Source organism: Odontesthes bonariensis, chromosome 18 (genome assembly GCF_027942865.1).
Source record: "Odontesthes bonariensis isolate fOdoBon6 chromosome 18, fOdoBon6.hap1, whole genome shotgun sequence".
NCBI classification, from domain to species: Eukaryota; Metazoa; Chordata; class Actinopteri; order Atheriniformes; family Atherinopsidae; genus Odontesthes; species Odontesthes bonariensis.
This window is the reverse complement of record NC_134523.1, coordinates 2,806,686-2,824,398: the sequence shown is the minus strand read 5'-3', so window position 1 is coordinate 2,824,398 and position 17,713 is coordinate 2,806,686. Positions and strand designations below refer to the sequence as shown.

Here is a 17,713-nt window from a genome sequence, read left to right as displayed (position 1 = left end):
CATAACCATCTGTTTCTTTGGTGAGGGTTAGCCCACATCATGTTTTTGGCTCATCTAAATTCAGAACTTTCATTAAAAAAGGTCTCTGTGAACATAAAAGGTATTTGCTTTCAGCCTGTGTGTTAAACACAGTTTTTGTCCAATTAAACCATCCATTCATCCATCCATTTTCTATACCCGCTGAATCCGTCGGTCGGATTTCATCGGTTTCCATTAACCATTACTATAATTAAAGTTGTATACAGGGAACAACTTTTTTGTTTGACCAGGGTGTTTTGTCTTGTGGCCTCCCACATGTTGGACAAATAGGTTGTATATTTCTGAAGTTCTGAATATTGTAGTCTTCCCCTCTCTAAGTACCTTGGAAATATGTGAAGTTTGTAACTGCAGCTGTAACTGAATGAAAGTTTGACACACAGCACAAAGGTTCCTACTGGACAAATCGTATACTTTAAAAAAAATTGCTCCCACATTTATTTTTTATATCCAAAGAAAGAAGAATGAAAGACGCTTTGTTCTTTCTCCTGATTTTATTCATTTCATAAACATTTTTAATGGAGAAAACGTTGAAAATATGGCTGAATAACATGTCTACTTTTAGACTCATTCTAGGCTAATAGCAACAGCTGTTCCAAAGTAAGTACAGACAGCTGTTAATGTCACATGAAAAGATAAGAAAATAAAAAACGTTCTGGCCTCCTGGTCTCAAACTCAAATTTTTTCATACTTTTGCAGCCACCAGTTTAAAACCCCTAATTAAGTTGTAAAATTTTGAAAAAACAAGTTTGTGATTTTAAGTTGATTGTATTTTGTCTTACTCAGAGATACAATGAATAAAAGGTTTGTGATTTTGTTATATTGTTATTAGTCAAGCAGGTGAAATAGAAGAATGTGATTAGATAAAAAGATAAACCCCCAACTTAATGATTTTGTCATACCTCTATCTTTCTTGTAAATTGACTCAAAGTACAAAAATGAGTCATCATAAAAATAAACAGAAATGACATTAAAATATTTTTACACGACAGGTAAATGTGATTTTATAATGAGATAATAATGATGTGCATCAAGCACAGTGACACAATCTACTCGTCTCCAGTTATGTTTTACATCAATGATGTAACGGGAGCTTTGATACTTAGCTAAACACTGGTTTCCTGGATTTGATTTGATCGATAGTCTTTCACCATTTTCTTCATGTCTTTGTCTGGCTTGAGATCAGTTCTTCTGAGAGGACTCTTTGGGTCAAGTGGATCAAATCTTCTCCTGTAAAACAGTGTTCCGTTACTGAAAATATTCAGAAGCATGAAACTGATTTGAGCCATGGTGGTATTTTATTTTCTAAGCCCACATGGTTTCAGGCCTACCTTATACATGGTCAGAATATAGCTAGCTTTACATGTGATACATTCTCATAGTACACTTTAGAAGAAAGGTATTTTCCCCGATGTAAATCTCTCTCTACACATGATTTGATGAACATGTTTATATTTGGTATGTCCAAATAAGATTTGAGTATTACTGTATTCTCACAGTAGAGTTAGAATAATAGAAACTGCAAACCCGAAGTAAAACTTTATCAGCACACATTTTTCCCATCCACTTTATTCTGTTCAGGTTCATGGATTAAAGGCAGAGGCAACATCCATAAATGCTTACACTAATAACTATTGTCAATTTAGAATGACCAATTAACCTTAGAGGCTTCTATTTGAAATATAGAAGGGAACAAAGCTGGAGGAAAATACCAGCCTCGAATACTCTGAATATGTTGATTATTCTTTGTCATTGATATATAATAGAATAACTTACATTCTTAGATGTTTTTCAATGGCCCTCCGTTCATAGACTGCTCCAAGTTTTGTTCTCACAGGATCAACAAATGTCCTCTTTGTCAATGGACAGATGAGATGTTGAGGTACAAACTCTTTCACTGGCTCCACCAGTTTCTTTCAAATCAGGAGAAGAGAACATGCATCAACCAATCATTATTCTGTAAACACAGTGGCGGTCCGACACTGATTTACGCCCCGGGCGAAACATTGTTGTTCATTACCTTCTCCTTACACTCCAGTGATTCCACTGCAGTTTCCTCAGTATGTTTTTTGGCCTCTTGTTCATATAATTCATGGCTGGTCAGGTATTCTTCAGCCAGAACGCTTCAACAGACAGAAAAAAATTAATGAATGAATAAAAAAAGATAAAGACAACATTTTCAGTGAAAACTAGAAATGCACTCAGAGTGCAGACCTCCGCCAAGGAAGCTTTGTTTTATAAGTGCATTTTTTTTATCCACCCATATATTGTAGTGAATGGTCTGAAACGATTAACGTCGTAATCCACCACGTCCGAGAGAAAGCGATGCGTCTGCTTAAACTTGTGCATAGATTCAGCTGGCTCGTGTTCCGATTGAAAAGGTTTACAAAGTTAAGATGCTATCTTTCAGATGCGACTTCTCAGAAACGGCAAAGACGGCTTCCATTTGTGTTTACCTTCCCCCCTGCGCAGTTAGTGTAAGCTTTCCCCCTGCACACCCCCTCCTACCCCTCCCTCAACGACAACGAAACAACCAAACCAAGCCACCTTGTGGCAGGTCGCAAGATTGCAGCACGAACAGACAAACATCCAGACAAACTCACAAGCCCCTTTCACACTGCCGAATAACCCGCGTTTAATTCGCGAATTTAGCGTGTCCGCTGTTGTGTTCACACTGCCGACCCGGGCTGCCGCGTCAACTCGACTCGCCTTTCGACCCGCGTCGGACCCTAGTCTTTTTGCCGAGCCGAGTTTGGTGTGAACGCAATCGACGCGGGTCGGAAGTGGGCGTGACGTGAGGAGTTTAAAAGACAGAATGGACAGCTGATTCAGAACAACAGCGACAGGTGAGGACAAGTTTCACTCTGTTTTAGCCTACATCAAGTTGGAGACATTTTTTAATATGGCCAACTGGGGAGACAAGGAGGTCCGCGAGCTCCTCAGCCTCCGAGCAGAGGACGTTATTTACCGCCACATGTCGGGGACGGTGAAAGATGGACCTCTGCTGGAAGGGCTGGCGAGAAAGATGGGAGAGCGCGGTTTCCCACGCACCGTAAAGTAACATCTCCATGAACTGCATATACAATTGCATAAACGATATCTCAAGGTGTCCCGCCATCGTTTATTTGAAAAATTTGATGCAGACAGTGTATTTCACCCTACCTCCGACGCATGGCTTGTGCCTACGTCATTGTACACGCCCAGCATTTTGTGTTTCGTGTGACGCTCTGCCACTAGGCAACGCCCAATGAACTCGGCTTCAGGTGACACGGGTCACCCTGACACGCCAAGCATTCACATTGCTCGACGCGGGTCGAAGGTGCAATTTGGACCCGCTAAGGTAGCGGGGCGCAGTGTGAAAGGGGCTACAGACTCGGGCGATCACATAACCTCCTTGGCGGAGGTAATAATTTATCATCCTAATTACACCCTAAATATATTTTTGTGAAATTCCTGCATATATTTGGTTAGAAATTGCCAGGTGTTGCTAAATTAGCATTTCCATTGTCTGAAACTGGAAACCACATATTAAGTTCCTACATCCCTACAGCCATGCTCCAGCCCAGCGTGGGAAGACGTCCCGTTGTCACTACTGCTCCCTGATGGTGGGAGTGTGTGAGGGTGTGTAAAATGCGGTGTAATTTGATTGCATGATTGCTAAAGTGCAGTTTGGCTATCATACAATAAAATGATTGATCCATCAATGATGGATCCCCTCCCCCCTTCAATGGCCAATGGTGTGCTGTTAAAGCCCAGAGCTACGCCACACCTCCAAGAAAGCGCCCCGAAAGGAGGTTATTTCTTCCAATTTACAAGCAAGAGCTTTACAGATTATTTTTTTGGTCTATGTTAGTAAGAATATTGGACATTAGCTGGATGGGATTGTGGGGTCTTTGCCTGGCTTCAAAAGTAGGCTGATGTTTGCAGAGTTCATGTTTGGAGGTAATGCATTATTCTCCTTAATTTGCGATATAACTTTACAAGATGTTGGAGCCAATGTAGACTAAAATTCTTTGTATTCTGCTGAAAAACCGTCAGGCACAGGTTTTTACAAGGCATATGGAGTTCTCCTATTGAGAAAGGTGAATCCAAAGCAACAGCCTGGTTGTGATGTAAATTTGGAAGGCTGGTGTTACTAAGAAACTGGTTAATGTTGTTGTCTAATGGGTCAATTTCTGATGAGTATGATTTTTGGTAGAAGTCCCTTAAAATTGTACTTTTTGCATCAGGATCATTAATGACATTTCCTGTCATTTTTTCTTTGTTTGTTTGTTTTTAATTGGCTAGGTAGATATCTCCCAGACTTGTTGCTATGTTCATAGTTCTCTATGCACTAGGAACTTTTTTTTTATCAATTATTTGATTTAATTCCAGTTTAGCGTTTCTTACTGTCTTAATCTGGGGAAGCACCATAGGCATCCTCTAATGATTTATTTCTTATTCTGATTCTACATTAGCACTTTCAGAAATGGCTATGTCATGACACTAATGGTTATTTCAATGATGAAGTATGTGAATAAATGAATGAGCTGGCAGTTAAACGTGTCTGTGCCATGAATGCAATGAGGTTATGTCCCTATGAGCTTTTTTTCTTCTAATATAACACTTCTTTTTGCACAGTAGAAGCTTTTATATGTTTAAGTTCATCTCTTTCAAACTTTCATGCAGTGTAAATTTGGTTTAAAGTCAGTAGACGAATGGGAAAGTTTTTTTTTTCAATCTTTTCAAGGTTATACCTTTAAAAAGCTTCTTAAAATACATCTATTCAAACCAGCTTTAACTGAACTATATTGTATATTGTTTGCCTTGCTTTATCTTTCTTTGATATTTTATTGTGCTTTTATTTTTTTTGTTTTATTTAAGATTTTGATAACCACTTTGTGACATATGTTCTTGAAAAGTGCAATTCAAATAAAATCGAGTTACTTACTAACTTAAAAATGTGAAATGGTATTTCAAAGTGTATCAAGATCTATATGTGTAATGTATTTTGACACGGTCTTGAAATGAGGCAAAATTGACTAAAATCCTTGGTACACAGGCATATCACAGATGGTTGAGAGTAGTAATGTCACCTGTCCAATGGATCCTCTGGCTCAGGGGCAATCAGCAGTCCAAACACAGCTTCAAGGATTTCTCTTACGGTGATTTGGGCATTGTAGTTCCGATCAAATATGTTGTGGCAGATGCGCCCAACACTGTTTATGTTGCAGTGGTATATCTTTGTCCTTGTTAAGGAAATAACTGAACAATTACTTTCAATTTGGTGATTATATACAAACAAACACAAAATTTACATGATGACGCAAACGTTTTTCCTTTATACATTCATTCCTAACCAGTCAGAATTATATCTGTGCTCTCATATGTTCCATGAATGAAACCCATTTGTTTGACAGGATACGCGTGTGACAAAACGAACAGTCGGAGGCTTCACAGGGTAATCAGGACCAAACTGGCAGTACAGCTCAAAGACCCCTTTTTCATAAGGGGTGTCAGGCGGGCCCTCCATGACAATCTTCCAGAATGCTGTAAAGTTGAACAGATATGGCAGTTGACTCTTGCAAGTGAAAGTATATACTGTAGCTTGTACATATTATCTTGAAGATGTAACAAAACAGATGTAATTTCTTGACAGCTGTTTTGTTGATGCAGGTAGCTGTGCTTCACAGGAAGACTTTACTGTTTTACCAAGAGGTATGAACAAATCACCTGTGTGGTTATTTGCATTGGAGAACTTGTTGGTTCTGTGCCACCATAACTATAATAGATGCGTTAATGAGCAGGTCACCAATAGATTACTTACAATCACCAGTACATCTTATCGTGTATGTCCTTGGACTATGGGACATAACCATGTCCAAGCACTCACATAAAACTCAAGCAGAGAGAATAGCAAATCCACCCAAGTCAAAGTTTAAACCATAAACAGTTATCTGTAAGGTTACAGTGTTAAACACTGAACAACTGTATAATGATATAAACAACAAAAATGGTAATTTTAAGAAAAACTTTAAATGATGAATGTAACCTACAAAAGTCACATTCTGATGGAAAGATGTTAATGTAGGGATGTGGTTCACAATGCAGGCTCTTCAGCTCCTCGAGGATACGTCTGTCCTTCTCCATAAAACGTCCATCTTTGGCCTCCTGAATCTTCTTTTTCAAAGCACTAGTTTGAGAAAAATGCGTTTGTGAATTAGAATTGTAACTATTATTTTGGTTATAGATTGCTAAGTTAGTGCGCTACGTGCATACTACCAACAGTCCATTCACATCACGTTCAATGATGTTAACAATATCGGTATATATTCAGACATCTTCGACAGCCTGAGTCACATTTCCATTTTATATTTTAGTAGGTCTTGTTAGGTAATAGAGTCAATATGACAGAAAAGTAAAAGGAGCATGAAATGATAGATTTACACAGCTCAACATGAACGTATCTCTGCTGGAACTAATGGAAACTAATGGAAATCTGAACCAGTCTGTGAACAAATTCAGGATAACCTATATACACCACTTCAGTCATAATAAAAATGAACTTAACCATCTATAACACTTCTATGGGATGACAGCTAATGCAACGGTAACACCTGCTCTCTGTTAAATCAGAAATGACAAATTCAGAAATTTTTGTGCCTTTGGACTTTACTTAGATGAAAATCTTTAGCCTGGACATCAGACCAGTGAGAAAAAAAATTCTATTGGAATCCTACTGCTTGCATGGAGGTACATCAGGTGGTCAGGTGATTGGATGTTATTGGAAAATATGATAAAGCCATTAAACAAAAAAGTTTTGTATTGCAGATAGACATGAATTCAATAAAACTGTTAATACATTTCAAAGTAAAGAAACTTTAAAACATCAGTGAGTGGGATGGAATTCGATCTTGTGTCTCCAGCTTTATTGTCATGTGAGACTTTATTAGAATATAACAATACTTTATAAATCCTAATTCATTATTCTTATTATTGTTACTAAATTTAAACTAATTTGAAAGAAATGTTAAAATTTCATTTTTCAATTTTCATCTTAAATTATTATAATTTCACTAAAATTTCAATCTAATTTTATAAATATAATTCAAATCAATAAATTACATTTTGTATCAAATTCATGTTTAGCTGGAATTTTTCCTGGGCATGTTTTCACTTGCATGGAGAGCTCTTTGCTTGCTATCATGGACACATGTATGCCATAGAACAAGACATTCATGGAATAGTGGACAATTTTATATTGCTGAAATGCTACTATTCCAGCTATCCCAGTGAGAGGGGATATATGCAGAAGATGTGGGGCCAAAGAATGCTTTGAAACTCAACATCTAAACTATCTAAGAAGCAACTTCTTATTCATTGTTCTAATGTTTCTAAATGGCAGATGCCATCACAACTAGAGATCGATGAGATACAATGGAGGCCAAGATCAATGCAGCATGGAGGGAGAGAAGCCAACTATCAGAAATTCAGAAAGGTGCAATGAAGAGGAAACTACCTAAGAAATACAACAAACTCTGCATACCTGAGGCACTAGAGACGACTCACCAGGGGCGATTTTAGGATCTGGTCTTTAGGGGTGCCCAGCCCCCAGTGCTCACAGAGGCACATATTTCTCACTAATTGAGGCGAATTAGTACATTTATAAATTTTGGAGCCATATTAGTTTTGCTTTGAGTTGTGTTTTCCCCTACAGCATTCAATTTTGACCTCTTCATTTCGAAAGACTGTGGCTTGACAGGGATAACAGAGAGCCTGAGACAAATATTGAAGATAACTCAACATTTATTTTGGGAGTAAAGAGTTAAAACAAAAACAAATGCTAGAAAATAAAAAAAATGGTCACTAAAATAATGCGTCCTTGAGCAAAAAAAAAAAATGTGTTTGTGCATAATATAATATTTTAAAAATGTGCTGAGCCAGGGGGTGCCGAGGTATCTCACGGTGGTGCCTTGGCACCACTAAAAATACCCTAGCCTCGCCCCTGCGACTCACAGCTCTAGATACCTGCCTGAGAAGGTATACTAGAGAATTTCTGATTGTTCTCCACTGAATCATCCAAAGTGTATGCTCAGTGGCAGGATAATAAGATGGGAATAGACCAGGACTGAAGAATACTGGAAGAGCATATAGGAGAGAGAAACATCACATAACACCAATGCTCCATGGCTCGTGGATCTGAGAGCCTACCACAATAATCTCCCAGAACAGGAACCAGTGATTATTGCAGTGGCAGACATCTAAGAAATAGTCTCAAGTAGGAAGAGCTGGACTGCACCAGGCCCTGACAGGACTCCATGAATGCCTAGCAGCACAAATGAACCAGCTGCTAATGGATGAGACCCACCCAGACTGGTTAACCCAAAATCAGACAGTCCTGATAACGAAATGTAGCGACCATCAGCCACCTCCTCTACATGGACGACATCAAGCTGTATGCCAGGACTGAGCGAGAAATCGACTCACTGATACACCTCAATAGTACATACAGCAAGGATTTATTGGACAAGATAAATGCGGCCGAATGATATCAACAGGAGACAAGGTGATCATGACTGAAGAGGTTGAACTACCAGAGGACATTGAGGACAGCTACATGTTAACCATGAGAAGGTCACAAGAAAGTCAGCGCAAGCACCTGCAAAGAGTAAGGCAGGCCCTGAAGAGTCAGCTTAATAGGAAGAATAAAGTCTGAGCCGTCAACACCTACACCCTGCCAGTCATCAGATACCCCACTGGCATAATAACCTGGCCAAAGAAGGAGATAGAGGCCACTGATATCAAGACGAAAAAGCTCCTCACAATGCACGGTCCAGCACCCTGAGATTGCACATTCAGAGAAAGGAGGGAGGCTGGGGACTAGTGAGCACCACAGCCACCATTCAGGATGAAACAAAGTTTCAGGAATACATCAGGAAGATGGTCCCCAGTGATGACCTGCCAAGTGAGGGCCTTAGGCTGCTGAAACCCAGGGGATGCGAAGAGGAAGAACTATCATGAAAAGATAACCCTCTGCATGGCATGTAACATCGACAGATTGAGGAAGCGACTGATATCGAGATGTCCTATCAGTGGCTAGAAAAAGCTGGTCTGAAAGACAGCAAAGAGGCACTAATAATAGCAGCTCAAGGGCAGGCCCTGAGCACAAGAGCAATAGCGGCTGAGGTCTAAAACATCAGATATGACCCTAGGTGTAGGCTGTGCAAAGAGGCTTCTGAAGCAGTCCAGCACATAGTAGCGTAGTAGGTACAGCATACATGGAACGCCATAACCAAGAAGGCAGGAATAGTGTACAGGAACATATGTGCCGAATATGGATTGGAAGTTCCAAAGTCAAAGTGGAAGATACATCCAAAGGTAGTGGAGAATGGCAGAGCTAAGATCCTGTGGGACTTCCAGACTTCTGTAGAAAACTACAGTGACAGATGTACCAATTCCAAGTGACAGAAACATCATAAAGAAGGAACCCAAGAAGCTTGAAAAATACCAAGGGCTGAAAGAGGAAGTTCAAAAGTTGTGGCAATTGAAGACAGCAGTAGTACCAGTGGTAATCGGAAACACTCTGGGCCGTGACCCCCAAACTGGGAGAGCAGCTCCAGCAGATCCCAGGAACAACATCAGCGATCTCTGTCAAGAAGAGCGCAGTTCTAGGAACAGCTAGAACTGTGCAGAAGCTTCAAGCTCCCATATTCGTATAAGTATACGTATATACATACATATACATACACACTAGGAATGGGAATCGAGAACTAGCTCCCAGTAGTTCGTTTCCATGGAATCGTTAATCCGCCTGCCTAACGATTCCGTTTATAGGTTCTGCTAACATCTGACGCATTTGTGCGATGACTTTATGTGCACGCTTCGTATTTTGGCTCAGAATGTTTCCAACATGGCGTCGAGGCAGAAACGCTCCAAAGTTTGGTTATATTTCACCAAAAAAGACAATACTAGGGCCAGTTGCAACATGTGCAGAGCTTTGATCATATCAAAGGGGACTATTTTCTGCATTCAAAACTTGAGAGCCCTGTGAATAATTTCCATCTGATATTATCATTTAGCTGACGAGGACTGCAAGAGTGAGGCAGGCTCAGAGAGGATCAGAGGCATGAGTATTCTATACCTGAAAAAGTTTATCCATGTTATTACTATGTGCTATTTTTAAAATAAACATCAACATCCCAAGCCCAATTTTCTTTTTTTACCTATAGCAGTTGGTAATTCAATTTCAGCAGCAGATGTTTGGCAGTAGAGGTATTATTGGGTTTAGCAAGGGAAGTTCATGCAACATATTGCATTTCACATTTTTATAAACATAACCAATCTTTACAATAAAAAATGTGATCTGAGTAATGGGGGCCTGTGCCCCAGTCGAACTTTATTTCTAGCAATGCCTCTGGTCCTCAGCTATCTTAAGGTCTGGCTAACTCGTTAAAAACTAGACCTTTGTGGCTGGATTCCACATTGTGATCATAGTCATATGATTAACCATTGTCAAAATTATATAATTTACTTAAAAACTCAGATTACTCTTCATTAAAAATGCTAGCAGAGCTAAATATAGAAATGCTCATTTCGTCAAACAACAGAGATGAATTACAATTATACTGTGTCCTCAAAACCATTATGACTAACAGGCATACTCAAACTAGCATAAAAAGCTTTTTTTTGTCATTTACCTCTGTGTCACAGTCACTTTGCTGTTGATCTGACTTGGCAAGACAGCTTCTGGAAATGTATCATACCCACAGGCAGCAAAGAAACTTCCCAAAAGACTCTGTAGAATAAGAAATCAACATAAACCAGGATATTATTGCAATCAGTTTGACACATTTACCAATTTAAAGTTCACTAACTTCAGTGATGCAGGATGGATCAGTTTTATTTTTGGGTTTCCTCATTTCCAATGAAAGAACAGTTTCAATCTCAAAAAGCTTGATGCCATCCTTGCTCGTTTCTGGTTTGAAACAGCATCCTCCTAAAAGAGAACAGATTATTGATTTATTAACCACAACCTGCAATAAATGATTGCATCTGAATTGGATGATGATTATTCAGAAACACAATGTGAGACAGAAACAAAAATAGTACAAAGGAGGAGGAAGTTTAAACCATTACTTCCCTTGATTGTCAAAGGAAATGTGAGATTGAATTGAATTGAAGGCCTGATGAGGATGCAGGAGGACACAACTACAATCCATCTTGCAAAGGAGGATGGTGTAATCCTGGACATTTCACTGAGATAGAGCGTCTGTATCCAGAACTGTTGTTGGCTCTGAGTTTCTATCCATGTTGTCTACTTTTGCTGCTTGAGAAACAATGTCTACACTAAGACTTTTTCGTTCTAGTTGCCATGGCGCCGCAAATGGCAGCCTCGGGACTTCGCTCTCTTGTACTTTGTCTGTTTTTGTGTGTTTATCACGTTTTCTGCGATAATTTATCAGTAATTTTTACAAGGGAAGAACTGCTAAGCATCAGGCCAAGCTCTTTTGGAACTTTTTCTCCTTTTTTTTCCGACCCAACAACTTTTTCCGAAATACTGATTGGAGGAGCTGCAGTTCTCCACCGAATCTGTCGGAGACGCAAGCGGGGGAAGAGAGCTGGCGTGCTAGTGAAATTAAGGAAGCGGGGACTACGCACCTCCCTCCCAGCAATTCATCTGGCAAATGTGCGGTCTCTAGCAAATAAGATGGATGAGCTGTTGCTTCTAAACCAAACCAACTCGGACTTACGGAGATCTGCTGCCCTGTGTTTCACCGAGACATGGCTCAGCGATAGAATCCCGGACAACGCACTCCAACTGCCTGGATTTCAACTCATCCGTTCAGATCGGAATACAGGATTAGCAGGGAAAACGAAAGGTGGAGGAATATGCTTCTATTTAAACGAAGGTTGGTGCACAGATATCACAGTGCTGGGAAAAACATGCAGCCCACACTTAGAGACTCTCTTCATAAACTGCAAGCCCTTCTATTCTCCGCGAGAATTCTCGTCGTTTGTTATGGTCGGTGTTTACATCCCACCACAAGCTTGCGTTGTAGACGCGTTACAACAACTGGCTGATCGGATAACAGACATTGAGAAAAACCATCCGGACTCTCTCGCCATTATTGTTGGGGATTTTAACAGCGCCAATCTCAGTAAGGAACTCCCTAAATACAGACAGCATATCAAGATTCCCACCAGGGACAAAAACACTCTGGACCACTGTTACACCTTTTTTTTAAAAGATGCCTACCGCGCCGTTTCACGGGCAGCTCTAGGACTCTCAGACCACTGTCTGCTGCACCTCATCCCAACCTATAAGCAGAAACTGAAAACTTCTAAACCCGTGGTAAAGACTGTTAAGAACTGGACAACGGAATCCAAGCTGGAGCTGCAGGCTTGCTTTGACTGCACCAACTGGAGTGTTTTTGTAGCCGCAGCTACAGACCTCAATGACCTCACTGACACTGTAACATCATATATCAGTTTTTGCGAGGACATCTGTGTGCAATCCAAGACCTTCTGCACTTACAATAACAGCAAACCTTGGTTCACTCCTAATCTTAGGAAGCTACGCCAAGCCAAAGAGGAGGCCTACAGGAGTGGGGACCGGGATCTGTATAAGCAGGCCAGGAACAAACTGTCTAAGGAAATAAATGTAGCCAAAAGATCCTACAGTGAGAAGCTAAAAAATAATTTAGCTTCAAATGATATTGCATCAGTTTGGAAAGGTCTGAAACAGGTCACCAACTACAAGAAACCATCCCCCCACCCTGATGATAATCCCAGACTGGCTGATGACCTGAACGACTTTTACTGCAGGTTTGAAAAGCACCCATTATCACACCCATCACGTACAATGGGTTTCCCCTCAACACCCAACCCCCTCCCCCCGCCTGCATTGATGATTTGTGAGAGGGATGTGCGCAGTCTCTTTCAGAAACAAAAGATAAAGAAGGCTCCAGGACCTGATGGCGTATCACCCTCTTGTCTGCGCGTCTGTGCTGAACAGCTGGCGCCAATCTTCACGCAGATCTTCAACTGGTCCCTGAAACTATGTGAAGTGCCCTCTTGCTTCAAAAGCTCCACCATCATCCCAGTCCCCAAAAAATCTTCCATCTCAGGTTTGAATGACTACAGGCCTGTCGCCCTGACATCTGTGGTCATGAAATCCTTTGAAAGACTGATGCTGTCCCATCTGAAGGACATAACAGGACCCATGCTGGACCCTCTGCAGTTTGCCTACAGGGCAAACAGGTCGGCGGATGATGCCGTCAACATGGGACTGCAATTCATCCTGCAACATCTTGACTCCCAAGGGACGTACGCCAGGATCCTGTTTGTGGACTTCAGCTCGGCGTTCAACACCATCATGCCTGAACTCCTACACCAGAAGCTCATTCAGTTATCAGTGCCTGCCTCTACCTGTCAGTGGATCATCAGCTTCCTGTCAGACAGGCAGCAGCATGTCAGACTGGGGAGTACCTCATCAAAGACCCGGTCTATCAGTACAGGCGCCCCACAGGGGTGTGTCCTCTCCCCACTGCTCTTCTCCCTCTACACAAATGACTGCACCTCAAAGAGCCCATCTGTAAAACTCCTGAAGTTTGCGGATGACACCACTGTCATTGGTCTGATCCAGGATGGGGATGAGTCTGACTACAGACAGGAGGTGGAGCAGCTGGTCCAGTGGTGCAGTCAGAACCATCTGGAGCTTAACCCCAAGAAGACTGTGGAGATGAAAATGGACTTTAGGAGAAGCCCCCCCCAACTCGCCCCACTCACCATTCAGAACGAAACAGTGTCCAATGTGGATTCCTTTAGGTTCCTGGGATCAACCATCTCACAGGACCTAAAATGGTCTCCCCACATTGTCACTATCCAGAAAAAGGCCCAGCAGAGGTTATACTTCCTGAGACAGCTAAGGAAGTTTAATCTGCCTAAGGAGCTGCTGACCACTTTCTACTCGGCGATCATCCAGTCTGTCATCTGCACCTCCATCACTGTCTGGTTTGGGTCAGCCACCAAACGTGACAGGGCCAAACTGCAACGGACAATTAGGGCTGCAGAGAGGATTATTGGAACTGACCTCCCTTCCATACAGGACCTGTACCGGTCCAGGGCCAGGAAAAGGGCAGTAAAAATCTCTGCAGACCCCTCACATCCTGGTCACAAACTGTTCAATCTCCTCCCCTCTGGCAGACGATACAGGGCACTGCTTGCCAAAACCAGACGACACAAAGACAGCTTCTTCCCCCAAGCAGTCACTCTGTTGAACACCCAGGAATAGCATTCCCACCCATAGTTTCTATTTATTCATATTTATAATCAATTCAACTCTTACTGTTCTGCATTTCTAATTTTTATTATTTCATGTTATTGTTGAGTGTTGTACTTTGTGAGTGAAGTTACCGGAGTCAAATTCCTTGTTTGTTTAGTCAAACCTGGCCAATAAAGCTGATTCTGATTCTGATTCTGATACTAATGTTGTTGTCGTGATCTGTGGTTTTTGGATTATGTAATTCCTGTATTGAGTTTTAGTGTTTTTGGGATTTAATCATTTATTCTTTTGGTTCCATGTTTTCAGTATTGTTCATCCTGGTCATTATTCTTATTTTCCCCTGATCCCTCCTGTCTGGTTCTCACCTCAATTTCCACACCTGTTTCTCTGTCAGTTATCCACAGCTGCAGTCACTTTCTCATTGGTTCCCTCAGTGTATATATTCCCCTTGGTTTTTCTCAGTCATTGTCAGTCTAACTGTTATCTTCTCATGTTTCTCTGCTGTTCATTTTCTTGTTCCATTTCTCAGTCTGGTTTTATTGCAGCATCCGAGCCAGAGACTCAAAAGAAACTAAACAAACTAATAATAAGGTTGGCTCTGTGCTGGGGACTGCAGTGGAGCCCATGGAGCTGATTATACCAAGACAAATGTTGGTGGCAATACTGCACACCCTCTACAAACACAGTCAGTGGGGTTACATGGAACTGAAAGGATCAAATAATTGGCTAAATTACAATAAGATTTATTAAATTCATGTAGACACCTTAATCTGACAAGAAATTGGATTGGATTACTTGCGATCAGATTAAGACCCAAAGATAACTCGGTTGAAAGTCAAAATAAACGTGCTTGTAGACGGGTGAAGCACGTGGTGAATTAGACTTTGCGTTCTGTGCATGCTCCTGATGAAGAATATTTTTGAACCGGAAGTCGGAAGAGACGATATTACTGTTGTAGTCGCCGCTGGAATGAAACAACAATGAAACGCTGTGTTGCATCGCATGTGTGCAATAAGCAGCTCATCACAAACGTAGAGGGACGTAGCTTCATCTTGCTCTTCATTCGTCATTTTCTTGAATGCCTGACTTTACTGTTGTTGTTGGTGTTGAAGAGGTCAACCGGAAGTGGCTCTATTAGCAATAGTTGAAATGGGTACAGCGCCACCTATTGTATCGGAGTATGACACGCTTTGTGCCTCTGATTCGATTGATTCACCGCCATATAACCAAGGATAATTACCCTTGCTCAAATAAGGAGCAACTAATTTTTATTGTAATTTAGCCAATAATCAGATCCTTTCACTGCCATGTAACCCCACTGAGTGATGAAACAACGGAGTATGTTCAGCCACAGACTTCTTCAGCTCAGTTGCAACTTTGAACAGTACAGTAACGACATTCTGTAGCCCCTTTCACACTGCCAAATAACCCGCGTTTAATTCGTGAATTTAGCGTGTTGTTTAGCTGTTGCGTTCACACTGCCGACCCGGGCTGCCGCGTCAACTCGACTCGCCTTTCGACCCGCGTCGGACCCTAGTCTTTTTGCCGAGCCGAGTTTGATGTGAACACAATCGACGCGGGTCGGACGTGGGCGTGGCGTGAGGAGTTTAAAAGACAGAATGGACAGCTGATTCAGAACAACAGCGACAGGTGAGGACACGTTTTACTCTGTTTTAGCTATCAACTTGGATACATTTTTTAATATGGCCAACTGGGGAGACAAAGAGGTCCGCGAGCTCCTCAGCCTCCGAGCAGAGGACGTTATTTACCGCCACATTTCGGGGACGGTGAAGGATGGACCTCTGCTGGAAGGGCTGGCAAGAAAGATGGGAGAGCGCGGTTTCCAACGCAGCAAATTTGATGCAGACAGTGTATTTAACCCTACCTCCGACGCATGGCTTGTGCCTACGTCATTGTGCACGCCCAGCATTTTGTGTTTCGTGTGACGCTCTGCCACTAGGCAACTCCCAATGAACTCGGCTTCAGGCGACACGGGTCACCTAACACGCCGAGCGTTCACATTGCTCGACGCGGGTCGAAGGTGCAATTTGGACCCGCTAAGGTAGCGGGTCGCAGTGTGAAAGGGGCTAATGACTCCTTAGAAATAAAATTTCTGAATTTATCACTGACTATTATTGACTAGTAATAATAAATCATAAGGAATATACTGCATCATTCAAATTTCCCTTTGAGATTTAAAATTAAAAACAAATCCATTTAATTTATTTTCATACCATTGTTTAAGTATTTAATCTATCACATAGCTGGTAACATGTTTTACTTGGACTTTTCAAGAAAAAGTACCTGATGCAATGCTGATTCCATGCAGAATGTTATTCTCCACTTTCCCAAGAAGGACTGAATCCACTATAATGTTGGACCTTATCAGGTTGGCAGCAACATCAGCTGGCTTGTTTGAGGATCTGTTCACAAATATTCAGATATGTTGTTAAGTGCATCATATAATTAGTTATTTGTATGCTTTATATCAAAGAGCAATAAAACCTTATATAGTTATAAAAAGGATAGAAGTGATTAACGTTTTGCTATAAATCTCCTGGTTTTTTACTGTTCTACTGGCAGGATCTGTCATTACAGAATACATTCCTTTATTCTTACAAAGAAACTAAACTAATTTTAACTATAACCCTACAGTCTAGCAAGGTGGTGGTGACACAGACACAAATACAGACAAACATTGTCTGTATTTGGAGGAAATACATTGTACACAAACACCCACATAGAAAAGGAAATACATTGGCCTCCTTTGATCCTTTGGAGACTTAACGTAACACTTCAATCAATCAATTAAATTAAACTTAAAAATTGTAGTTTGCATGTTGGCCTGAAATTGTTTATTAAGGAAGGATCTAAAAGGCAGCCAGCTGGCCAGCCAGTGTAGACGTAACTTTGGAAAGAACATCAACCAGGACAAACTTCTTAAGGTTTTCCTCACGAGTAAAAAGGTTCTACAAAACTAAAAAACCCATTTGTTGTTTATTTAAAAGACTCAATCTAATATTTTAAATTTAACTGATGATGTGGACAGTAGGGCTGAGCAATTTTATCGATACTGCGATATATATAGATATTTCGTTTCCTGATAAAGTATCGATTTTTCCGCCGCGAGTATCGATTTATTATTTTTTTTTAAAGCTAACTTTATTGAAAAGTCAGACGTTACAATTAGTGAAAACACAGAACATTAAGATAATACAATCAGGGGGCGGCTCCTTCATAGGGGCGATTTGTGCGACCCACTACCAAACACGGAGGTTTTTTTTTTTGTTTTTTTTAATCTAGTTGCTAAGGCGGGACTGATCTACTGTTGGCAAACTGGTTGTATATGTCATTGTCCAATCAGATTAAGGTCGTGCCTGGTGTTGCCACGCCCATTTGGGGCGATTTCTGTCA

The 17,713-nt window shown here is 41.1% G+C and overlaps 1 protein-coding gene across 1 annotated transcript in view; it reads right to left on the bottom strand.

Moving 5' to 3' along the window:
- Positions 1–499: 499 nt before the first annotated feature.
- The window catches only part of LOC142367666 (uncharacterized), a 36,446-nt gene continuing 19,232 nt past the window's right edge, over positions 500–17,713 (bottom strand). Inside the window, exons 18-26 of the mRNA XM_075449686.1 lie at positions 16,604–16,722; positions 10,890–11,011; positions 10,713–10,810; positions 6,072–6,208; positions 5,441–5,565; positions 5,112–5,257; positions 2,057–2,159; positions 1,813–1,949; positions 500–1,266 (exon numbers count right to left, since the gene is read on the bottom strand). Of these exons, the coding sequence (XP_075305801.1) occupies positions 1,143–1,266; positions 1,813–1,949; positions 2,057–2,159; positions 5,112–5,257; positions 5,441–5,565; positions 6,072–6,208; positions 10,713–10,810; positions 10,890–11,011; positions 16,604–16,722 (1,111 nt within the window). The 3' untranslated portion in view covers positions 500–1,142. The remainder of the gene's footprint in view (positions 1,267–1,812; positions 1,950–2,056; positions 2,160–5,111; positions 5,258–5,440; positions 5,566–6,071; positions 6,209–10,712; positions 10,811–10,889; positions 11,012–16,603; positions 16,723–17,713) is intronic.